The sequence below is a fragment of the Sciurus carolinensis genome, chromosome 10 (assembly GCF_902686445.1).
Source record: "Sciurus carolinensis chromosome 10, mSciCar1.2, whole genome shotgun sequence".
NCBI classification, from domain to species: domain Eukaryota; kingdom Metazoa; phylum Chordata; class Mammalia; order Rodentia; family Sciuridae; genus Sciurus; species Sciurus carolinensis.
In genome coordinates this window covers 55,635,747-55,661,956 of record NC_062222.1, presented here as the reverse complement: position 1 = coordinate 55,661,956, position 26,210 = coordinate 55,635,747, and the positions used below count along the sequence as shown (strand labels likewise).

The 26,210-nt window shown below is 36.0% G+C and overlaps 1 protein-coding gene across 1 annotated transcript in view; it reads right to left on the bottom strand.

The window, feature by feature from the left end:
- Positions 1–18,425, bottom strand: part of Emcn (endomucin) — a 135,609-nt gene extending 117,184 nt beyond the window's left edge. The window contains exon 1 of the mRNA XM_047566576.1: positions 18,240–18,425. Coding sequence (XP_047422532.1) covers positions 18,240–18,315 — 76 coding nt within the window. The 5' untranslated portion in view covers positions 18,316–18,425. The remainder of the gene's footprint in view (positions 1–18,239) is intronic.
- Positions 18,426–26,210: the final 7,785 nt, after the last annotated feature.

Genomic DNA, 26,210 nt, shown 5'->3' with positions numbered 1-26,210 from the left:
CACCCACGAAAATAGAATGCCAATGAATTTATATTGAGCCTATGCTTTACTATTGAATGTCATACTTAATAAAATGTCTGGATTTAACTGATTTGCTAATCATCATTCCTTATCTTTAATTATTATTTGTAAACATATCTCTGTTATTTTGTGACCTCAATAGTGTTGGATGCTGGATAAATTTGGATTTATGATATTTTTACAAATATGGGATCACTTGAAAATCTGGGAATAATTCATGAGGCATTTCCTGTGTTCTTGGCATTTTTCTTATCTCTAGTGAGACTGTAACATTTGAAAACATTACTCTTCATGTCCTCCTGTTCATAAAGGTTGAGGTAAAATGCATTTGATAAGTTCAGAAGAGTCATTTACTAATTATCAAAGTATCCTCAGAACTCTTATTCATTTCAGCAATCTCTTGGTGAGAAGAAAGAGCTGGTAAAAGAAAAGGAAATGCCAAACTTGGTTTCTTAAGATTTAAGCTACAGAAATGTATGTTTAAAGTTTAGTTCATTTCTGGACCACCTTTATGAGTTATTTCAAATCCTGTATCTACTATTATCTTCTTAATCTTTTTTCAAAAATCCACTTAAATATTTTTTAAGTTTTAAAAAATTCAACTCACTTTAGAAGATTTGAATATTATGATATTAATGCAATTTAAAATACTATTGTTGGTCTTCAGAGAAATAACCAGAAAAATAATACTACGGAAAATAATCACTGGATTCTTGATGGACCGTTAACCATGATGGTTTCATGCATGAGTCCTGCTCTTTAAATGCTGAAAAAGAAATCAGTGACAAAAACACAAAAACACCAAGCATACATGTTCTCCCCTAGGAAACCAGAGAATAAAAGAGATTTTAATCAATGTTACTTAATTCTATGGACATTTATGCCTGAATGACCTTAAGTGTCACCAACTGTATACATTTATACACACTGGAAATATTGCTCTAGGTAAAGCCTTTTAAGGTCACCAGATCTCTCATGAAGGACAATGTAATGCACCAAATTACAGCGTTCTCATACGACGGAAAACCAAATCCATTCCATTTTGTTTTCTCGCCTTCCTTGGTTTTCTCATTCTAGCATGCATTATTACAACTTTCTTTAAGACTCAAAGCCAAAAGATTCCAAAGCTTAGCATTGTTTAGGGATTGATAATATAGGTAGAAAGTAAGGGCTGAGTAGGTGATTGATAACTATTAAATATCTCAAATACCTATGTGGAGAAAATATTTTATGTAAACAGTAACCATAGGGCCTACAATGATTTAGTTAGGCTGAGTAAGTCTTTTGAATTTTATTTCGTATGATTTTACTAACAACAAAGCAGACTAAGCTATAGGCTTGTAAATGACAGCAACTTGGAAAAGACTTAGCACAACATTTCAGAAAAATCTGAACTTTATGGTTGAAAAAATAATTCAAATCAAGGTTTTAAAGGACAGCAAACTGAAGTGCCTTTTAAATACCTTGAATAGTAATATGTCAGTATAAAAATAAGAGAAATAATTAGAGAAATTATTGATTTGTAGGATGTTTAGAAGGAATAAATACAAAGTGAAAAACAAAAGAACAAAAGCCAAAAATATACCAATTTAATAAAATAGTATAAGAACAAATGTATCAGGAAAGGATAGAAGGTCAAAAGAAAACCCAAGTTTGGAAATGAACGAGTAATATAATATTTATTTTAAAATCTTATATTCAAAGGGAATCAGTGATAAGATCACGCTATATAAGAATTAAAAGTATATATATATATGCGCACACAATGGAATATTACTGGGCCATAAAAAGAATGACTTTATGACTTTTGCTGGTAAATGGATGAATGTGGAGACTATCATCCCAAGTGAAATAAGCAAATCCCAAAAAAACAAAGTCCAAGTGTTCTCTCTGACATGCAGATGATAACACACACTATGGGCGTGGGGAGGGAAGAATAGAAATTCAGTGGATTTGACAAAGGGGAATGAAGGGAAGGGAGAAGGAAGGGAATAGGAAAGACAATAGAATGAATTGGACATAACTTTCCTGTGTTCATATATGAATACATGACCAGTGTAACTCCACATCATGTACAACCACAAGAGTAGGATTCTAATTAGAATAAGTCATATGCTCCACTGTTATGTATATCTAAAAAGAACAAATTTAAGAAAAATTTAATCCCCCAAAAAAGAAAATTTCACTAGAAAAAAAATTAGTACCTATTGTTAGTTATTTAAATAATTGTTGGGTTTTTATTATAACATGAGTTCAATTTTAGTCTATGAATTTTAAACAAGGGCAACATTGTCTAAGAAGAGGAATTAACATGGGTAAAGATGTAAATTGGATTTGCAAATGAAACCCATTAGTAAAATACATCTACCATGAAAATAACATGATATCTTTCATAATTACAGCATCTAAATTTTTTTATTTTCTATGTTGGAATAACATAAGGGGCTGGGGAGTGAGAGAAGAATGGAGGAACTTTAGATTATGTAGAGGGAAGTGATAGGGAGGAGGGGCCGGGAGTATGAAAGACGGTGGAGTGAGACAGACATCATTACCCTATGTACATGCATGATTATGCAAATGGTATGAATCTACATCATGCACAACCACAGAAATGAATAGATATACCCTATTTGTGTATAAGGAATCAAAATGTAGTCTGTAAAAATAAAAAAAATTAAAAAAACAAAGAGCAAATGTTTTCTTATAACATTTATTGCTAGTTTTAATACTAATGTATTATAAAAAAAGGTGATAAAGTGTCATTCTGATTCTATATTGTTTCTTCAATGGCAAATTAGAGGACATTAAATAGGCAAGAAATATAATTCAAAGGATATTTTTAGCTTTATTATGGGGCAACTAAATAATGGTTCAATTAAATTTAGTCAATATTAATAGAAAATTTATTGTGAATGTAACTTGAAACAATTTACCCTGCAACTTGACAAATTACATTGACACAAGGTGTTCTGTTTCAAATCATCTGAACGTCAAATGTTTCAAAGACTTAAATTACAAATTTTAATTGATGATGATATTATTAGCTATCACCTGATTGCAAAATAAATCATTCCTAAACATGGGTCTTGATAATCATTTATTGTTTCACATATGTAGAGTAGTAATTTGAGAGCACCTTTGAGCAATTCTGGCTTGGAGTCAGAGGTCAGCTAGAGGTTAGATGGGTTCAGAAAATCCATTTACATTGTGGCTCACTCAGTGGCTGGAAAGTTCGGTACTGGCTGGAGGTGAAGACAGTTTGTCTCCAGAGGTTATCTTCCTAAAACTGCCCAGTTGTTCTCACAACACTACATCTGGCTTCCTGGCCCATAGAAAGATTCAATCTGAGACCACAGTAGAAACCACAGTCTTTTACTACCTAATTTTGAAAATAACACCTGCACCATATTCCATTAGCCACACAATTAAGCCCTGAGTAAGTGTGTGGGAATGGTCTATCCAAAGGCATGACTACAAGAAGCCAAGGATCACTAGAGACTGTCTTGAGGACTGATTGACACATTTAAAATATGCTGGATTACCGTTAGATCATTAGATTTTTTTTTTTTGATTCATTGTACACATATGGGGTACAACTTTCCATTTCTCGGGTTGTATCCAAAGTAGAGTCACACCATTTGTGTAATCATTCCATTATCTTTCCTTCCCCACCCGTCATTTCCCTCTATACAATCCATCCTTCCTCCATTCTTTCCTTACCACCCCTCCCACCTTTATGTATCATCATCCACTTATCAGAAAACATTCGGCTGTTGTTTTTTTGGGATTGGCTTATCTCACTTAGCAAGATATTCTCCAACTCCATCCATTTAGCTGCGAATGCCATAATTTTATTCTTCTTTATGACTAATATTCCATTGTGTATATATACCACTGTTTCTTTATCCAGTCATCTAAGTCACCCCATTGATCACCAGGGTTGATTTGGCTGATCTGGCTGGCTAGGCAGGTGTCCCCTTCCGCCCTCACTGCTCCATGTGCGTCCCTCAGGAAGCTGTGCTCGGTTGAAGAGGACGACTTTCCCTGACAGGAGGATGTTCTTCTGTCAAGCGCATATGAATAGCTGCACTCTCTTGCTAGAACCTCCAAACAAGCTCCCAAGAGATCACTAGATCTTAAAGAGATTATTAAAATTTTTAAAAAGGAATTTCAGTATTATAGAAGAACCTTTGGAGTTTTATTTACAACTTGAAACCATTCACTCTCATTTCTCTCCAAAAGATGTTTACTTGTTTTCCTTTAAATATGGCACTTTTATCGCTATTCTATATCTATGCTCATATTGTTCTTCTCTCTTTTTTATTTAATAAAGTTCCTAGAGAATATGGGTACTTTTTCTTTTGTTGAAGCTCAAGCTGTACTACCACCTGCATGGAAGTCTTATTGATTAATCTACAATGACTCTTTTATCCCTAGCATTCCTATACAGTCAATTCCCAATTGAGCCTATAATGAGTATTTTTCACATAATTACTGAATGCCTACTGTGGACTAGGGCTTTGGTAGGTGATGGCATAAACATTGATTACTTATTTCCCTTGTCAATTCAAGTAATACATGTTGTATCTTGCAATCATGGCACTAATATTTAGTACTTTTTGCAGTTAGACTCTTGAAGATGTTTTTAACGTCCCTAAGTGTACATTTGTGTGCAGAGAATATTTTTTCAGTGGTTAATAGGCTTTGGAAGTCAATATTTATTTTTTTTTAAGTAGCAGAATAAAAAAAACTATTCCCTTGTTAAGCTTTGAAGTTTGATTTTTAAATCTTATTATTTTATTTATTAATACAAATTTAGCCATCACTTTGAGCACCCTATAACATTTAATTCCATTTGTATGTTTTCTAAATTCCCATAAGTATTTTAAACTATTACAAATTGAAAAGTTAACATGTCCCATTTTGCCTGGCTTTTAGGGTTTTGTAGAGATGACATATGTAAAATCACTCTATAAACACTCAATTGATACACAAATGTGGCATTACTTTTATTAAATTATGAAGTCAAATATACTTCCATATTGAAATGATTCACTAGAAAACAAAGCACATGGCTTTGCTAAGAAGTGCTTTTATTAAATGTTTCATCAGTTCTTAAAATGGTTAAAAACTTAAAAAAAAAAATTTCCTCCACAGAATTAGATAGGGGTTGAAAAAAGTCAAACTTAAATGGAATTAAAAGTCCTCAGGAGAATTTAAACAATGTTCCAACTAATAATAGCCTTTCTTTGCTACCAGGAAGCATAGCACTCAAGCTGGAATCTGGATTTCAGAAGATAACACCCAGGTGGGTGATAAAGACCCCATGGAGATGAGGAATCTTGGGGGACACAGATAGCCATAAATCCTCAGCATCAATCTTCAATCCAGAGAGATGACAGACATATCCACCACTGTATAACTAGTTTAAGATGGTTGTCTCTAACTGCTGAAATAATTGGAGGCAGTGACATCTTGCAGAAAGCTATCTCACTACAAGTGGGCAAGCCTGCGTAAAGGTGAGACTTAATGGAATGTTCCTGACCCTAAACAAGTAAGGCTTAATGAGAAAAGAGAATTCAGAAAAATAACAGAGTGGGATTGAGAGGAAATCGATAATGGCTAAGTTAAAGCTTTGAAGTTTGCAATGCATATTTTTTATTCACTGCTGATTTACACTAAGAGATATGGGGATATAGAGAATCCACAAATAGGGCTGGAGTAATGATAATAGAGTTTTATTTGCCAAAGAGTTTGGAACACTTCAGAAGGCTGCAGACATTTCTCTCCATAGCCTTCTTTTCTTGATATTTCATAAGGTTTCCTGATGAAATGCATTCAGGCTTGGTTAAGTAGTAATCACACTGAAGACCTGAAAGAGTTATCTTCTTTACCCAATAGGATGACTTATTTTCCTTTAAATATATCCCTGCTTCAATTTAAAAATTCTAAACACACAATCTGCATTTTATTCATTTTTTTCCAACTTTTATTACAATTGTAAAAGGCAAAAATGGAAATACACATATGATATACATATAATGAATAAATCTTAGTCAAAACCTGGTGTAATTGTGACCCACATTTAAAAATAGAATATTACTGGCCGTTGCAGGATCTCCTTGGGAATACACTCTTATGAATTATCCCCTTTGTGGTCACTTTATACAGAAGTAACTGCCAATCTCACGTAATAATCATCTTAGCCTTATTTTATAGACACACTCTCTGCACATTTGAATATGGTAGAGTTTAGATTTAGCTGTTTTTAACTTTATGTAAATGGAAACACATTGTATGTATGTTTGTGATTTGCTTAGTGTATTTAAATTTTTTTTCATTTCTTTATGATAGCTGCAGTATGTTCATTAACATTGGTGTATAAAATTCATTGAATGAGCCATAATTTATTTGTGTATTTGGCAATTGAAAAACATTTGAGCTATCACTTATTTTTGACAATTCTAAAAAATACCATTATGAACATATTTGTATTTTTATTCTTGTGTAAAAGTGAAATACCTATTTAAGGTTGTCAATTCTTTTTGATTGGTTGGTTTTAATCTTTTCCTGGTTTGTATTTTCTTCATGTATTGTAGACGAGTCTATTTTTGATCGGTTATAGAATAATAAGTGTCTTCCATTTTTTATGACTGTCTTTTCCATTTTGCTACTTGGTCTTCTGATAAATGGTGTAATTAATTCAAATGAAATCAATTGCAAGTCTTTTTTGGTTAGTGCTTTTTGTGTATCTTTCTAGGTTAAGATTATGAACATAGTCTCCTAAACTCTTCTTAATGTTTTATATACTTGCTTTCTACATTTAAGTCAGTGATTCACCTAAAATTGACTTTGTATGTATTGATGTATAGGAATTCAATTTAATTTTTTCCCTGTAATTACCCAATGTTCCCAGCAGCATTTATTAAAAATGCCCCTTCTTTGCCACTGGTATGTTGTGCCACCTTTGTTTCATATGAAACATCTATATAGCTATAGGTCTGTTTCAAAGCTCTCTACCTGTTACATTGATCTATGTGGCACTGACACCACTGTTGCTTGCTGTTTGTTGTCTACTATGAACCTGTTTGACAGTTTTAATTACTATACTTAATTATGGGCCCTCATAAGTGAAACAGGCCTCATTTCTTGTTTTACTTTCAATTACTAAGGTTATCTTGATTTTATGCATTTCCACATAAAATTTATAATAAACTTCTTATTCCACATACTTGTTTGTCCAATCAATGAACATAGTATGTTTTTGTAATATTTCAGGTTTTCTTTAATGTCACTCAGTAAAGTATTATTCACCTCTCTTACTAGAATATTTACAGGTACTTGACTTTTTGATGTTTCTTTAGATGACATATTGTTAAATTATTTTTTAAAATACACATTTCATTGATAAAAATACAATAACTTTACATGAATTTTATACACAGAAACCTTGATGAATAACTTGGCAATAAATTCTTCTGGATTTTCTACTTATACAATCATATCATATCATCTACAAATAATGTTAGTTTTGTTTTTTTTTCTTTCCAATTCTCGTAATATTTATTTTCTTCTTTGTTAACACTAGCTAGGATATTAGCATGTTTTATAAAAATAACATTGCTAGGCAAGATTGCTTTGTTTTTCTACTCTCAAAGGAAAGCTAACAATTCACAATTATTCATGATGATTGCTCTAAGTTTTTGAAGTTACTTCATTAGATTAGGAAAATTGCCTTATTATTTCAGTTACCTTAGTAGTTTTATCAAAAGTAAATATTGAAATTTTAGAAGTGATTTTTCTGCATCCACTGAGAAGATCATATATCTTTCTCTTTATTCTATCAATGTAGAGAGTTGTATTGATTATTTCTCTAGTTTCAGACTAAGCTCACTTTGCTAATTAATTTCAATTGGTTATGATGGAGTACCTTTCTAAAAATATTTCACAAACGTTTAAAAATGAAATTGGCCTACAATACTTCTCTTTTTATAATATTCTGTTAAGTTTTTAATCTCTATCTTTATTCTCTGATTTTATGTAAAACTGGATTTATTATTTGAATGTTTTGTTTAACTTTCTAGAGACACTAAGTGGACTGGGAATTTTCTTTGTGGGAAGATTAATTACTGAGTTAATTTTGTTAATAAAGATCTATGAAAATTTTGTATTTCTTCTTGAGTCAGTTTTGGTAGGCTATATTTTCTTGGAATGCATTTATTGTATATAAATTTCCAAAATTATTGGCATATTTTCATTATATTCACTCATTAAATTTTAGCAGAATCTGCAGTCATATTTCCTTTTTATTTATTTATATCTTTTCTCCTGATTCACATTGTCATAGTTTTAGCGATCTTATTATTATGCGCAGATATTCTTTGCACTATATATTTCCCTTCCATTCGATTAACTTATGCTCTTATTTTTGTTATTTTCTCTCATCCCTCTATTGGGCTTATTTTGGACTTCTTGTATTTCTTTATTTTTAATGTGAACAATAAATTCCTTCTCATCGCTGGTTTAGTTGTATCAGATATCTTGTGTTGGAAAATATTTTACTTATCTTCATAGTCAACATATGTTCTAAACTTTGAAGGGAATACTGTAACTGTTTGCCTAATCAAATTATTGTTGAAAGTGGCAGATTTTCTTGAGCAGCCTCTATGGTAGAGGTCCAGGGCCCATCAGTGTTGATGAAAGCAGGAGTGAGATCTTAGAGTCAAAAGCGAGGAAAGAGTAGGAATTCTCAAACTGGCTGAAATTGAAGCCTACGTGCCTAGGGAGAGTTCAGTAGTTCAAACAGTATTTGTCCTGGCCAAGTATTGTTTCCTATTATCATAAACTAGTACAGGCAAAAAAAAAAAAAAAAAAATAGATTGCACTCAGCTTATACCAAAATTTTCCCCAAGATTTTGTTTTTGTTGCTGTTGTTTTTGGTACCAGAGACTGAATCCAAGGGTGCTTAACCACTGAGCCACATCCCCAGTCCTTTTTAATTTTTCATTTTGAGACAGAGTCTTGCTAAGTTGCTTAAGGCCTTAAGAAATTGCTGAGGGTGGCCTGGAACTTGTGATCCTCTTGCCTCAGCCTCCAGAGTCTCTGGAATTACAGGAGTGCACAACCATGCCTGACTAAGAAGTTCAATGTTAAGAAGGAGTCCCACTGGCTACCAGTCCCATAAGAGTGGGCAACAGGTGGTGGGGAACAGAGAATGCTCTTCCCAGACTGTTAGGGCATTAGGTAAGTCTCTCTATCTCCCCATCCCGGCCCCCTCAAACAGGTTCTCTCTTCCTCCCAGACTTTGTCCCTTTCTTCTATTTTTTAACCTCATTTTTTTTTAACTTTTTCTGGATGAAGGAGTTTCTCTCCCTACTCCCCTCTCTCACCACTGAAATTTCTTTTCTAGCCCCACTCCCAACAAATCTCTCTAAATTTCATACAAATAGTGCAGTATGGGAAAACGGAAAGAATGCTTTCTTGTGAGATGTGTGCTGTGAGAAATGTCTCTCATGGCAGAGAATTGACCTTGGAGACACCAAAGAGATATTGTCAAAAATCCCCAAAGGAAGTAAATTCTGGGGAACAGAATCAACACTTTGCTCCAGAACGAGCCTAGGAATACCAGGATGAAAAGGGGACAAGACAACTCAGGGCAAAATGTATAGAAATTGTTTGTTACAGTAAGAGCATAAAATTGTAGATCTGGAGAAAAAAATCCCCTACTATTAATTAGGGAAGCCACATTCACTTTATAGTTGTGGAAGTTAAAGTCTTGAGAGAACAAATACTTTGTTTGCCTCAGCCCCATAGCAAGTCTGTGGTCCCTGGTAGCTAAAATAAAGGCTCTTGGTTCAGAGGACAGTTCACTCTCTACCACTGAACAGCATTTTGATCACTTATAGAGGTATGGAATTTTAAGAACTTGAGAACTGAACTCTTCGATGCATTTACTTGCACACAATATTAGAATGAAGTTAATTACTCAATATACTGAACTTTAGAGTTGGAGATGTAAACTATGTAATCTATGTGTGTTTACAACTGAATTTTCACAATTTGACCTAGCAAGGGTGGGACTAATCTAACATAAATGGTTCAGAATGGCCTGGTGAATGAGGCATAGAAGTGTAGGATAAGATTTTTTTCTTGTGAGCAAGAGTGATTCAACACGTGTTCAGTCAGTCATGCCATTCTGGTATGATTTGGACAGTTATTATAATATGGAGGTGGGCATTCTCTATTATTTATACAAAATAAGATGGTAGGATAGCTTCATGAAGCCAATTGAATTCAAGTTTAACAACAATGTTTCCCAAAGTGACTTTCACAGATTCTCCATTACATAGGCCAAGGATAAAAATAAATGTTGCCCTCAAGTAACTGAAAACAAATCCAGGAATACTTTAGGTATTTTTCAGTCCTGCTGACTTTTGAAGAAATGCAGTTCTCCAAATTAAAAAAAAAAAAAAAAGGTTATTTACTAAATATCACCTCTGTTTCAAAAATAGGTCCTGGGGGGGAAAACAAGATCAATTATACATGGTCCTGGCTCTCAAGAGATTTATATCAGTAGGTGCTAACAGATCCTAGTAAAAGATATTTAAATGGTTGACAGCTTTGTAGCTTTTCTTGGATTATGTGAACCTACAGAATTTCAGACTTCGGTTGACATGAGACTTGCACCAAATAAATGAAACTGTCAGAAAATGAAAGGGAAAGAAGAAAAACAATAAAATGCTTATTGATCCAAATGATTTAATTATTCTAATCTCAATAATGCACTTGCTATTAATAAATCTTTAAATTAGCTAAAATTAGATTTTCAGGAATGGACATAACCAGGAGGTCTTGTGGCTGGATAGAGGAGTTGTCACAATGACTTTGAGCTGACAAATGCAGAAGTGGCCTCTGTACCCTGGGAAGAGTGTCCAGGAGCTCCACATTTGTGTCCTCACACTTGCTGAATACCCTAGGAGGGTGATTTCACAGTTCATACAACAGAAAAAGATTTCTTTTCCCACTTCAGTTAAAAATAAATTCAATGTGTGATACAAATGGTTTTCTGTGTTTTGTGTGTGATTTTTATAAGTCAAGCATTATTTCAACACACGGCCATTTGGATGTGAACAGACACACACACAAAATATATATGTAATGGTATTATGGCTAAAAGAGAAATGGCAAAAAGACAGAGCCAGCTAGTAAGAAAGAATTCTGAAATTGATTAAATGGCTTTCTACCTATTCTGTGATTTAGATGTTGGTTAACATAATGATATTTTAATAGGAATTTGTGATATACACAGCATTTAAAAATCTTTTTCTCACAGCCAATTCTATGTCAACAGGTATCTCTTTTTTCATTTGTAGTTACAGAAACTGAGGCTAAGAAGGATTTAATGTGTTGGCCAATTACAGCATACTAAGGAGCTAAAGCCACACTTAGTTTTAACATTGAGGCCAAGTTCTTTCCACTAAGGTATTCCAATGTCTCTAAATTCATGAACATTTAGAGACAAGCACATTTTACTTTAACCAATATAATGGGCAGGGAGACAAATGCCTATAGCTCCTTCCAAAGGGTTCCCTAAGAATGAATTGAACCCAGGATATCTGGAAACCATCGTCACTCTGTAAGGGTGCTGTAAGTGCTGTGGGACAGCAGCAGTGGGTTTCTAAAGGGTTAAGTGGCAACTTTCTAACATCAGTTGTTCTGATGAGAAAACTCAACTTCCTGAAGTGTGACTATATTAGAGGATAGTGAGCTGTAGGGAAAGGTTTTGAAGAGCAGTAGTCTTGGTTTGATCTTAACTCCATATGACCCCAGTATAACTTGACTCCATTTCCAAGCCTCTATTTCTTAATAAGTAAAATGGGAATGATACAGATGACCTTGAAATGTTATGATGGAAGTAATGTGTGCAAAGTGCCTGGCACAGGAAATGGCAGATGATTATAGATGTTGAAGCAATATTTCTTTGGGCTAATTTGGGCCAGACCCAATTGTGGTCTCCTTCTGGTATTTGACACAATTAATACTGAATATGACTGATTAAACAGACTAAAGAGTAGTCCACAGTTCAGTAGAATCAATGACATTGACAGTTTTGACTATTAACCTCACAGAATAATTAATTACTGAGTATATGTGAGCAGGTAAATGATTGTCTTATAACAGGCCCTGCTTGGAATACTATTGAGTTTATTTAGCTAATGATTGATCAACACTTTTTGTTTATTTGTTTGTTTGCTTTTAAGTAGAGAGAAAGGATAGTGCATATTAATGAAAGTGTTGGAGAAACTATAATTAATCTATACTTAGGTATACACTATCACCCAAACCAAAATATTTCCATCAAGAAAAATAATAAATCCTAGAGTTCTGCAGAAAGCAGAGCCTGAGGCAAGAATAAAGGTGCAGTTTTTGAAGGAACATGATCCTTGGGAAAGGGAGAGAGGACTAAGACAGTAAAACCAGAGCAGGATAGAAGAGGAAAGCATTTATTTGCTAGCTCCACTCACCCCTGAGTCAAAAGCTGTTCATGGGATGCTAATGCTTCTGCACTTGAAGCTCAAACATTTAACAGTGCCAGGTGGGATTCTGAAACATACATTTGTACCAGAATAGCACCTGAGAGAAAGAAATATGCATGAAAGTGAGGCAGTTTGCTGTCTGGCTACACCTGTGTGTGGCTGGTTGCTGGAGTACACAGGCTAGAAAAGATGTCAGGAAAGACAGAGCAGATGTCTAGAGCTCACATGGTGACTGCTTCTATTTATAGACCAGTTATGATCATCTCCAAGACTTGAAACCTCTATTCAAGTTTAGAAAACTTTTTTTTTATTGGTTGCCCAACATTTGGGAACCATATAGTGGCCTTTCTAGATTTAACTGACACCATTAATGTTTCTCATGTTGATACTGCTGTTGTGGGCAACAAAACAAAATCAATCTTGTGTACTAACTGAGAGAGCTGACAATAAAACACTCAACAGGCATTGCTAGCCTAACCCAACAGAACTGCAGCGATCCATAGGAATCCAGAAGCAGGAAAAGTTGTACAGGAATTGAATGTCATTGTAAATTCCTGGTTTGACATTCAGTGTTTAGAAATGTGCACTCAAACTGGTCTTGAAGATGGAGAAGAGTTTGAAAAGTGATTACTAAAGAAAAAAAGATTTTAAGTAATTTGGATTGATAACTATGCAAAAGTTAAAATATGTACCTGAAGCTTGAAATGTCCTTCACCAATGAAAAGGAAAGGATGGGCAATTATCTAGTAAGTTAAAAAGGAAATTATCTACTAAGTTAAAAAGGAAAGGATGGATAATTATCTAGCAAGTTAAAAACTTTCTAGTAAGTCATCTATTAATTTCTAAACTTTCTGAAACCATCAAATGCTTATCATTTTCTTCCAATTTTCTGAATAATTATAGTCCATAAGATAAAATTGCCAGTGAATTTATTTCTGATAACTGCTATGAATCTTCTGAAAATAGGAATTTTTATTTTTTACTTTTATTTTTAGGTAGGAACCATTGAAAAATGAGTTAGTGAAGAAAGAAAGCTTAAAAAATGGCTTGAGATTAAATACTTTTCCCACTGGATTTGTTCCATATTAGTTTACTCTTCCTACCATATAGGTCACCCAATTCAGGTAAGAGATATTGAAGTAGATTAAACTAAACAGAAGTACTAAACAAAATGACCTGTTTTGAAGCAGCCAACTTATGTCACCTAAAATAACACATGAAGTAATGATGTGCTGTATTTCTTTAACTCTCTTCCGACTTCTCTTTTTGTGAATTTTGCTTTCAACAAAGGCCATTTTGTTTTAAAAGTTGGTTGAGAATATGGTGTCTCCCTGAATATTTCTAAATATTTGATAGGGTTACATTAAGTATTTAATATCCTAAACAGAGAATAGAGTCAATTCTAATTAGATATTTTCCCTCTCAAAGGTTAGTCACAAAAAAAAATTGCCTTTTTCAGATCTGTTGTAAAATTACTATTACCTGAAACTAGGTGTTCATCTAATATTATTGTGTTTTCTTCTGCCAAGATTTGAGAACTAATTTTGACAATATGCCCTTATATTTGGTTATCACTTTCATAACTTTGAATCAAAATAATCCACTTATACCAATGTTATGTTATATAATTCACACCTATCCATAACTTTTCACAAGGACAAAGTAGTAAGGTGACAAGTCATTGTCATGGGAAGAAATTCAAGATGAAAATAGTAATGTGGCTATGTCAATATGGCTCCTTCCTTCATGGTACTTAAAATCTGGTAATGGAACTAAGACACAGAATAACTGATGGAATTGGAAAATAAGTGCCATAAGAAAGTTAAAAATATAGGCATTGAGAAGGAAAGCAAATAGATTACCTTTCTTATTAATGCTACAATGAGCAGGACTAATAACTCTGGATTCACAACAAAAGAACATTCAACCCTTCCCCATTACTTCCTATATCCAAAACCAGGGGTGTCCCAACTATCTACCAGATAATTTTTACTATCACAAAGCTCAACTTGTGTATCTTATCAGCATTTTAAAGTCACCATGTTCAAAATCAAAATCACTCCTTCACTAAGCCATCTCCTTTCTTTCCTCTGCTCCAAATCCATTTACCTATTTCTAATATTAAAATAATCTCACTTTTATGTTTCAGCCTTCTCTATCATTGGCAGTGTAAATAATAAATTAAATCACACATTTTCTATTTCCTTAAACCTCTTACCAGACCCTCCTTTTCATTTTATTGTCAGACTCTCAGACTTTCAATGACAAACTAATTTCTTTACCTTTTATATCTCTTGACTTCAATCATCTAGACTATATTCTTCTGATAGATTGATCTTCCTAATTTTTATTTCCAATCATATAATTCCCATACTCAAACACATTTATAGGTTCTAAATTAATCAACTCTATGCAATATTTCTTTTTTGGTGGTGCTGAGGATTAAACCTAGGGCAGCACACGTGCTAAGTATGCTCTACCACTGAGCTATACTCCCAGCAATATGAATCAATATTTCTCTTCCTGGTATTCAATATCTTCTAATGCTATCTTTCCAAACTTATTTCCTAATACTCAGGAAATCCTTAACTATGCCCAACATGTCTCCCTATATTTTCAGCCTAGAATACTCTCATGTTTAAATGTTCCTGTTCAAGAAATTCTGTTCATCAAAGCTCAAAATTTATAGTTTTATGTGAAGACTTGTCTGATGTGCCTATATCACACACTAAGCTAGCTATAAATTTTCCACAGTATTCTTTATTTACCTCTTAAGACCGTTAATATAATGAAATCTGACCCATCCTCTTCCCTTTCCCACTTCTAAGGCAAAGAATGATTTGTATAAATCCAGATCATTCAGTGTAGAATTTGCTTACAGTATGTTCAATCAATTTTTGTTTCTTGAAATTGAATATTCAGTCACTAATGAACTTCTCCAAGCAATTAAATCCTCCTTTAGATACCAAAAAAGGGGGATCTATTCCTGTCTTAAAATGCCTAAATTTTTCCAACCCTGAATTAATGTAAAGTTTAAAAGCAAATGGCATCTGAAGAGTAAATACATATCATTTTCAGTACTTTCTTTTGCTTGGAATCCTTCTTCCTTTAACTTCTCAGTCCTGACAGTCAAAAGCTCATCGATCTAGACTTAAAAGTCACAGGAGCTTAAAAGCCACTGTAGGGTGTCTGTTCAGTTTTAAGTACCATTTAGAGAACCCTAGGAAAAAATGAGTTTCCTTTCAGGAAACCCCCATACATATTTCAAAAGAAAAGCTTTCCAAATTGGACATTGTAAAATATTATACCACCAACCAAGTAATAAAAGTCATTCATGTCATGTAGAAAGAATCCCTTGATTTTGACAACACAAAAGTCTATATTGCACTTATTTAAATCTGAGACTGATAAAAACATCAGAAAGGAAAGCAAGTCAATTTCTTTAAAGATCATTATTTAGAAATAAATGACTTTGCAAAAAAGCAAGGATCTGCTTGACAACTTATGAATTTCAGACAGATGAAATGTCTCCCCACACCTTAAAATATGTTAATCATTCTATGTTTGGGGAACATATGAAGCTCTGGAATCAGTGTGTTCCTGGCATGGGGGATTAAGGAAAGAACTTACTAGATCAGCCTAGGAAATGCTTCACTTCCTGTGCCTGATCTGTGAAGGAAACAAAGCAGGCCAAGCCAGGTGCAACAGAGTCTTAAGCATAGATGGGAAAGTCTCTTTCAGTTCCTTCTAGGCACCACTTTGATGGTCGATGTCTGCTCCTATGCTATCAGTTCCTTTTCTCAGATAATCGAGGCAGTCTTTGTTGTTACTTTGCTTTGCTTTTAGATGTTACAGACACTGGCCCTTAGTTATAACAAGTAGGCTTGTTGGCAGAAATGGAGAGAGAGAGTCATCGTGTAAGTATTGTGTGTGCACAAATGGGAAACGATCTTCCTTGGGTTAACAGTTCATTAGCAAGATGACACTGTTCAAGAAAGGCTGGGCTCGTTACCGAAGAGCTAAAGGAGGTTGGCATTCTCCCAAAGCTACCATAATAGGAAAAATCTGCCAGGCTATTCTGCATTGTCCTTCACCTTCATATCTTCCTTATAGACAAGTTTTGGAAGCTAATTCTATCGATCCTACTCCACTTTGTTTTCAGAAAGACGTGTAATCCATTCTGAGTTTAACAATGCTGGCAAAATGCTGTACTCGCTGATGCTTGCAGACTGGAACTGCAGCCGCCTAACACAGACTTTCCCAATTTATATTAACCTGGCATATATTTGTGAACAGTGCTTTTCATGGCTTTGGGATTCTTGTGCATCTTTCTCATGCATACTGAAGTTACTCATCCACTACTGCACTGATTTCTGTGACACCTCATATATATTCTTTATTTTAAAAAGTCAAATTCTTAATAACTCTTCTAAGTTAAATATTCTGACCTTGATACCTACTGCAACTTGACCCCAGAAACTCTGAGTCGCATGGTAAACAAACTACTTGATTCTTACTATGTTGTGGACTTTGTCCTGACTTTACTTACTTTGAAAAATTACTGACAAATTGTTGCTCAAAGAGAAGTGTGCTTTTTTCTTCCTACATTATCCCTGTAAATCAGAATTTTGTAGGCAGCAAACTTTTGAAAGGAGCCTGGACAAAATAAAATTAGAACTGAGTTTTTGGACATTTTGTCCTTAGAGCTTCTCAGGATCAGAATCAATCTTTACAACAGTGTTCTTTTATGATAGTTTGGTTTTTACACTTATTAAGCCTGTCTTGTATTAGAATCACTTTTGTTTATTTCTCCCATTGGTACATTTACCTCTGTGGCAAGGGCGTCTTACTCATTTTTACATTCCTTTCGCTGCCAAATATAGGGAGAAGCTTAATAAATATTGATTAAATTTAATTTGAATTAAATTGAATTACTCAAGGAGGGTTAAGAGTCAAACATAATAATTTTTTGCAACTAGTCATTAATATAGTCAGGGATTATGTAGGTACATATATATCCTTTATGTGAGTTTCTTAACTTACAGTCAACTGACAGGAATTTTGTGTTTACAAATCCTTGAAATGTTATGCAAGGTGTTTTGTGTGTGTGTATGTTTTGATATGTGCAGATTTATGTAACAGAACTCTATAATCTGTAATTTAAATGACTCTCCCTCTCTCATCCACCCCTTTAAGATATTAAGATTCACTTCCTTAGGCAGCTGTACTTGACTTCTCAATAGGTCAGAGCTGATAGACAGTTGGGACTAATATAGGATAACATCTGTAACACAATATTCCCAATCATAACCTTTCAGTCATTCACAGCAGTCTTATTGTTTCTGGACTTACGTCTAAAAGGAATACGTTTTTTGGGAAGTGGTGCATTTTAGGTAGCATTTTGTTCCCAGATTTTTATTTGCTAACAAGGGCTGTATATTTCCAGTGCCTTTATGTTTTCTCAAGCACTTCAAGTGTTTTGCATCAGCAAATGTTTCCCTTCAATGAAAGCAAATGTTCTCTCTATGGCGCTATCTCCATGCCTTGCAAGTCAATGTCCACACACTGAATTCAGCAAAAGAATTGCTGCATCGAAGTTTCAGGAGAAGCTCCCTGAAGATAAACTAAGGCTAAGAGCTTATTTCTCATCCACACCATCAGAAGAATAACAGAAAGTGGTACCTGTGTTGTTTTCACAGCTGCAAAGACTGAACAGAAGAAAGAGAGTGGTCACTTGAAGCAGTTGCATGGTGCCCATGGATCGTCTCAGTGGCTCCTCTCTCCAGAGTAAGGCAGGGAAAATTTCCTTTCAGCCTGTCAGGGCCTTATTAGCAAATGGAAAAGGTGTGCTGAATGTGAGCAGCCACTGCCCATTCCTACTTATTTTGGGGACTCTGATAAAGAACAAGAGGAAATACACACACTCCCTTTGGGAGTTCAGCAGAGAGGAGATTTATTGTTTCAGTCCCTTACAGGAACTCTTTTTTTTTTCTCTCTCTCTTCCTTTGGCAGCCACTTGTGTTTTTGTTACTACATTATTTTGTTCTTCTTCAACAAAAAGGCCAAGATGGGTTTTGCACAGAAACAGATTCTTCTTGAGAATGGATCAGAGAGCTTTCTAACTTTTGTTTTGAAAGGACATTTTGGAATGATAATCAAGGGACCTCATTAAGCGGCTACTCAGTGTGAATAAAAAAGCTTTAACTTCCTAAAGGCTAAACTTTAGAGCAAAACCCACCAGGAATCAAATGTTGGCCTCTCTTTTCCACCTGAAAGCTAGACCAGTGAAGACTACCTTAAGTGCAAAATCTTATTTCATAGATCATGATCTGCCCTTGAGTAAGCAAGGAGATGTCTTTAGACTGTACAGAGAGGTTTTACAAGTTATTTAAGTTGTGTAAGTAAGATGTGTGGATGCCCACTGTTTTTATTGGTGGGCTTTGATGAAGAATAAGGAAAAAATATTTATAATACCCCATGAATATAGGGGATAGAATTGGAATGGCACTGGATGGAATGCCATTGTAGCAGACCAAGGAGGCTGGGAGAGATGGATTCTTCCAGACAAGGCCAACCACACAAGATGATCTGTATAGCAGGAATCTCCTTCCTGTCGGTGATGACTGACTAAAACATGGTGATAAAACTGCCATCACCCTGGATGCAAACCCAGTGTGTGACGATAACTTTACATTTCCTCATTCACAGACTTCACATCTAATCTTGACCAATCACCCTTTTATAGATGGTTAGACTTGAGGTCTACTGGATAAGAGTATGATGGATCAGTGTAGATTCATCTACCCCACCAAGAAACTACTCAAAAATTATACCTTTACCTGTTGATAAGGAAGTAACACATCTCATTGCTGAACCATGCTGGAAAGGACTCCACACAAGAGCAGTCATGGCTCAAAACCCCTGAAAACACCAGCATGTTTCATCCTAAGTTATGCCAAGTCTCAGAAGAGCTATGCTTCCATTGTGGGCATTTAGATTTGATTATACCCTCTATACAAATTGATTGAATAAAACAGACCACCTTTGGGATTATCACTTTATTTGGCACATCCTGAAGAATATAATGATAGCAATGTAAGTAAACAGATGTCACATGTACCTTCCAGAATTAAATTTGGGTGTGGTTGTGTGAAAGTACAATCAAATACACATTGCCTCACTTCCTGCCTCCTGCTGAACGCTGAAGCATATAGAGTCACCACTGATGCTGGTCAATGTCAGTTCTAGGGGATCTAAAGGCACTTGGCTTTCTCAGCCCCGACTGCTGTGTACTTTTATGAGGCACACTAGAACCCATTCCAAGATTGCTTAATTATAGATATTTAGGCTACTTAAAAGATAAAGGACTTGTAGAGGAAAGAAGAAAGAGAAAGAAACAAAAACTAAGAAAGTGTATTTTAAAGTGGCTAAGTAGAAAAAAAAAACAGGAGTAATAAAAATGGTAAGTTTTGCCTCACTAGATCAGAAAGCGTTTTTTAGGTAAAAGAATCAATGAAAACATTAGTGATTACAGAAGAGACAGAGAGATCAATGGCATACAGTAGAACATATAGACCCCAAAATGTGTATTATTGATATGTATGTATATATGCAAATATAGAGAGAGAGACAGATGTGAACATATGGGCTCGTTTGTGTGTATGCATATGCGTGGAGATTAGATATAGGTGTGTTTATCATATTTTTGATGTAATGAATGGGATACATATCTACAAAGTGAATTAAGGCATATATTTAGTAAGTAGACATTCATATATTGAGAAACAGATATCCACATTTTGAGATATTCTGCCTTGTTAGAAACAGATATAATAGATTTCCAACTTTTTTTAGAAATTTGTTCCATTTTCCACTTCAAGGTACTTTCAGTATCATGTACTTTGTTTGGTGGAGACAGAACCTAATAGTTTATCCTTGTTACTTTCAGATTAGATGAGAATTGGACGATCTTCTGAAGGTATTGGGAGCAGAGTTGAAAAGAAGCAGACACTGAGAAACCCATGGTACAAAAGATATTAAGTACTCCGCCTACAGAGCCAAAATGGAAATGAGCATCATCCGCGGGAGGGCTGCTGTCATTTGACCAAGCCTATTAGAAAAATATGCTTGTATTATATCCACACATAACACCAGGGCCAGTGCTAGTTCATTATTACCCAGAAGGAAAGGAGACATCATGACAAGCTGATTCTTGAACTTCCAAAGCATTTGTCTCTCACATTCCCAATTGTCCATTCCAATTTAACTTCTCAATCTATGAAGGTAGTTCTCTCACTTCACATGAATTCCTAAATTTGTGTCTCTTGATTCAAGAAGACATGCATATGGAGGAATCCTAACAACACAGTATCTCAGAAATGAGAAAATACTTATTTCAGAAAACAATTTGTCTTTTAAAAAATTTTATTAACTAATAATAATTGTACATATTTATGGGGTATGATATGATGGTTCATTCATTCATTCTGTAGTGATCAATTCAGGGTAATTAACACACCAATCACATTTTTTTTGTGTGGTGAAAATATTCTTCTATTTGAAGTTTCCTTTGTATCTTCTATTTTTCTACTACAAATATTAATGTATATTAATTGTACAAATTGGTGATGATCATGTCATTCCTCCCTTCTACCCTCTTTGCCCTCCCCTAACTCTCCTCTCTCCCCTTCCTCTATTCTCTTCTATCTTTTCTTTCCTTATTTTACTTGTTTAGATTCCACATGAGAGAAAACATGCCATAATTTCCTTCTGTGTATGACTTATTTTGTTTAATATCACGTCCTCCAATTCTAGTCATTTTCCTGAAAATGGGATGATTTCATTCTTCTTTATTGCTAATAATCCATTGTGTATATATGTCATATTTTCTTTTATTTATTTTTCTGTTTACAGGCACCCAGGCATATCCATGTTGTGGTTATTGCAAGTAGTGCCACAAAAAATATGGGCATGCATGTTTTTTGTGTGCTGACTTCATTTCCTTTGGATAAATACCCAGATGTGGAATAGTTCTGTCATATGGTATGGTAGTTTTTTTTTGTTCTTGCTTTTTTTTTCTTTTTCTTTTTTTTTTTTTTTTTGTTTTGTGAGGAAGTTTCCATACTGTTTTCCATGGTGGCTATACATTCTCACTAACCGTGCATATGAGGGGTCCTTTTTCTCATATCCCTGGCAGCATTTTTTTTTTTTTTTTTTTTTTTTTTACAATAGTCATTCTAACTGAAGTAAAATGGATAAAGATATTGAGCACTTTCCATATATTCATTGGTCATTCGCATTTCTTCTTTGGAGAAGTGTCTTTTCAGGTTATTTGCCAAATTTTTGATGGGAATACTTTTGATGTTACACTTTTTGAGTTCTTTATATATTTTGGATATCAATTCTCTGTCAGATGAAGAGCTGGCAAAGATTTTCTTCCATTCTGTAGATTGTCTCTTCTCTCTGTTGATTGATTCCTTTGTGTGCTAAACGTTTTAGCTTGATAAAAAGCTTTTTAGCTTGTCAATTCTTGCTTTTGTTTCCTGAGCTTCTGGAGTCCTAATCAGGTAATAGCTGCCTCAGCCAATATTTGATGTTTCCGCTATGTTTTCTCTGGTAGTTCCAAAGTTTCAGGTCTTACATTGAGATCTTTGATATGTTTTGAGTTGATTTTGTGCAGAGTGAGAGATGGGGGTCTCATTTCAATCTTCTACAGGTGAATTTTTAGTTTTCTCAGCACCATTTGCTGAAAGGTTATCTTTTCTCCAATGTATGTATTTGACACCTTTGTTGAGAATCAGTTAGCTGTGGATGGATGGATTTGCTTCTGAGTGTTTTGTCTATTCAATTGATATGCATGTCTAATTTCTTGCGGATACCATGTTGTTTTTCTTACTGCTGCTGTCATGTATTTTGAAATCAGATATCATGGTGTCTCTTGCACAGTTCTTTTGCTTAGGATCTCCAGGGTCTTTTGTGCTTCCATATGAATTTTAGGATTATTTTTTCTGGTTCATCAAAGAATGTCACTTGTATTTTGGGGGGGATTACTTTGAATCTATAGATTGTTTTAGGTAGTTTGGTCATCTCAAAAATATTAATTTTCCCAATTATGAATGTGGAGGTCTTTCTATCTTCTAGAGATCTTCTTCAGTTTCTTTCTTTAGTATTACATAATTTTTATTATAGAGGTCTTTCAGTCTTTGACCTTCTGTTTCACATCCAAGATTTATATTCTGCCAACTTTGTCTCAATATCTGGGCGAACTTAGAATCCCAGCAACTTGGCTGAGGTCTCACACTCAAACATAGATTCTCAGTAATCCAGTGGGTGCATAGAGAGGGGAGGAGTCAAAGCCAGTCTTCATGAATCTGTAGATGTCCTCATTTCATAAGAGCAAGGAGTCCTGGTTTTGCTACCTTCTCTCTGTGAATGAGGGGAAGCTAATAAAACCCTCCAATAGTTAGATTTTTTTTTTCATTGAACTTGTATTTATCAGTTTTGCACTACTATAATGAATGCCTGACACCAGCTCACAGTTATTTAGATGGCAGTTATGAATTAATTAATTCATCTTTCCCTTGGACCACATCATGGTAGATAGTGTTGGTGGGGGCATGTATTGGTGGGAGCAGTGTCAAACAGAACAGGAAAGACCAGACTCACTCCTATTTATAACAAACCTCTCCCAAAGAGGTTGCCTGAGAATTACCAAGCTATGGAAACTGAACTACTTTATACCCTTAATGACCTCATGAACTCTTATTAGACTCCATCTCTTAAAATTTCCATAGCACTGCCGCAGACCAAGCCTCAATCACAATGGATACCTCAGAGATATTCAACACACACCCAAACCATAGTAGTGCTGTAAGAATAACACATGAGGGGTTTTCAAGATGGTGGACTAGAGGGTGGCTGCATTTCATGTTGCTCCAGGACTCAGGATTCAAAAGAGGAGATAGTGAGTGACTTGGGACCAACTCAAAGCTGCCGGGTGAGTCTCTCCCGTTGGGGAGGCGTCCTGGATGGGGCAGTAGCCCCAGAACATAGGGAACTTTGTGAAGTAGAGTTGCTTGGTGAGACACCCCTCCCCCCGCTGGAGTGGTAAACACGGACAACTGGGAACTTTGCAGAGGAAGCTGCTCAGCGCAGCGCTTGGTTTCAGAGTAAACCGCCAGGCTTCGGTGGCTGCCCAGAGGACTGCCTGCATAGGCAGGCGTTTAGGTGCAGAACAGGGTCCCAGGTCCTAGGTGGCTTTTCGGTGGAAGAGCTGCAGAGACAAGCTGAGGGGCTGAGCGAAGGTTCCAAGACTGTGGGCAGATTCTCTGAGGAGAGGCAGCCTAAGGAGACTCGTCTGCGAAGGGTGAGGCTCCCAGGCCCAGGAGGTAGGTCTGGGCCCCTGGGAACATTGCCTGGGAAGGCTGCCCTGCCCAGGCGGCAAGATACCCTTCTCCCCGCTGGAGCAGTGAACACGGACAGCGGGGAACTTTGCAGAGGAGGCCGCGCAGCACAACGCTTGGTTTCGGAGCAACCCGCTGGGGCTCCGGCGGCTGCCAGAGGAAGAGCTGGGCGGTGAGCTGTTTGGACTCAGAGCAACCCCTTGAACAAGTGGGGGGGGGGCTGTCCTGAGGAGGTGGAGGTGTGCAGTGAGTTGCTTGGTCTCCAAGCGCCCACACAGAACACCGGTGGCTGCCTGCAGGAGGAGGCGAGCGGGGGTCACTGGGGCTCGGAGCATCTGTACGAGGCTCCAGGTGGCTGCTCAGAGGAGGGGTCGCATAGCCAGGCGATTAGGTGCAAAGCACGGTCCAGGGACCTAGGTGCCTTTTGGTGAAAGAGCTACACAGAGACAAGCTGAGGGGCGGAGCGAAGATTCCAAGACTGCGGGCAGCTTCTCTGAGGAGGGGCAACCTAAGGAGACTCATCTGCGAAGGGTGAGGCTCCCAGGCCCAGGAGGTAGGTCCGGGCCCCTGGGAACGTTGCCTGGGAAGGCTGCCCTGCCCAGGCGGTAATTGTGGACTGAGGGGAACCTCTAGGAGGGGAACTGACCAGCGAGACCTCCCCACCAGGTGAGTCTTCCCCGCCGGGTGAGGTTTTACCACAAGGACGGTAAAACCAGAGACACAGGCCCAAAACAGGCCTTGCCACAGCCCACAGCCTAGTTCCCCTTTGGATGACCAGTGGTCAACAAGTGGAGGCACCTCTGCCCACTAGCAGGGAATATACCCCACCTGAAGACCACCACCCCTAGAGAGGCAGCTTCCTTGGGGAACGCCGCAGTATCAACTTCCTCTAAGACTTCAGGCTACTGAAGGATAAGAGGGGATACACTAGCAATCTTCAGGGACATTATAAGTCGATAGAGGAAATCTGCAACACTTCAGCAGTCCACTGATACTTGAACAACATGAGAAAACAAGGGAAGAAAATGCCTCAAACAAATCTGGATGTTACATCAATAAAATCCAATGACAGCATGGAAGAAGAAATGTCAAAAAGGGAGTTCAGAATGTACATAATTAACATGATAAGGGAAGCAAACAATGAAATGAAAGAGCAAATGCAGGCATTGAATGAACGCACCAATTGACAGTTAAAAGAGCAAATACAGGAAGCAAAAGACCATTTCAATAAACAGTTAGAGATATTGAAAAAAAAAACAAACAGAAATCCTTGAAATGAAGGAAACAATAAACCAAATTAAGAACCCCATAGAAAGCACAACCAATAGGATAGAACACCTGGAAGACAGAACCTCAGATATTGAAGACAAAATATTTAACCTCGAAAACAAAGTCGAACAAACAGAGAAGATGGTAAGAAATCATGAACAGAATCTACAAGAAGTATGGGATATCATGAAAAGGCCAAATTTGAGAATTATTGGGATTGAGGAAGGCTTAGAGAAATAAACCAAAGGAATGAACAATCTATTCAATGAGATAATTTCAGAAAATTTCCCAAATCTGAAGAATGAAATGGAAAATCAAGTTCAAGAGGCTTATAGGACTCCAAATACACAAAATTACAACAGACCCACACCAAGGCACATTATAATGAAAATACCTAACATACAAAATAAAGACAGAATTTTAAAGGCTGTGAGAAAAAAGAACCAAATTGCATTCAGGGGTAAACCAATACGGATATCAGCAGATTTTTCAATCCAGACCTTAAAAGTTAGAAGGGCCTGGAATAACATTTTTCAAGCCCTAAAAGAAAATGGACGCCAACCAAGAATCTTATACCCAGCAAAACTTACCTTCAGATTTGCCGATGAAATAAAATCCTTCCATGATAAACAAAAGCTAAAAGAATATACAAAAAGAAAGCCAGCATTACAGAACATTCTCAGCAAAATATTCCATGAGGAAGAGATGAAAAACAAAGAAGCAAATCAGCAAAGGGAAGAATTATCCTAAAGGAACTCTCAAATAAAGAGGGACCAAGTCGTGTCAAAAATAAACAAATAAATGAATAAAATGAGTCAAATGACCAGGAATACAAATCATATCTCAATAATAACCCTGAATATTAATGGCCTGAATTCATCAATCAAAAGACATAGATTGGCAGGTTGGATAAAAAGAAAGATCCAACAATATGTTGCCTGCAAGAGACTCATCTCATAGAAAGAGATACCCATAGACTAAA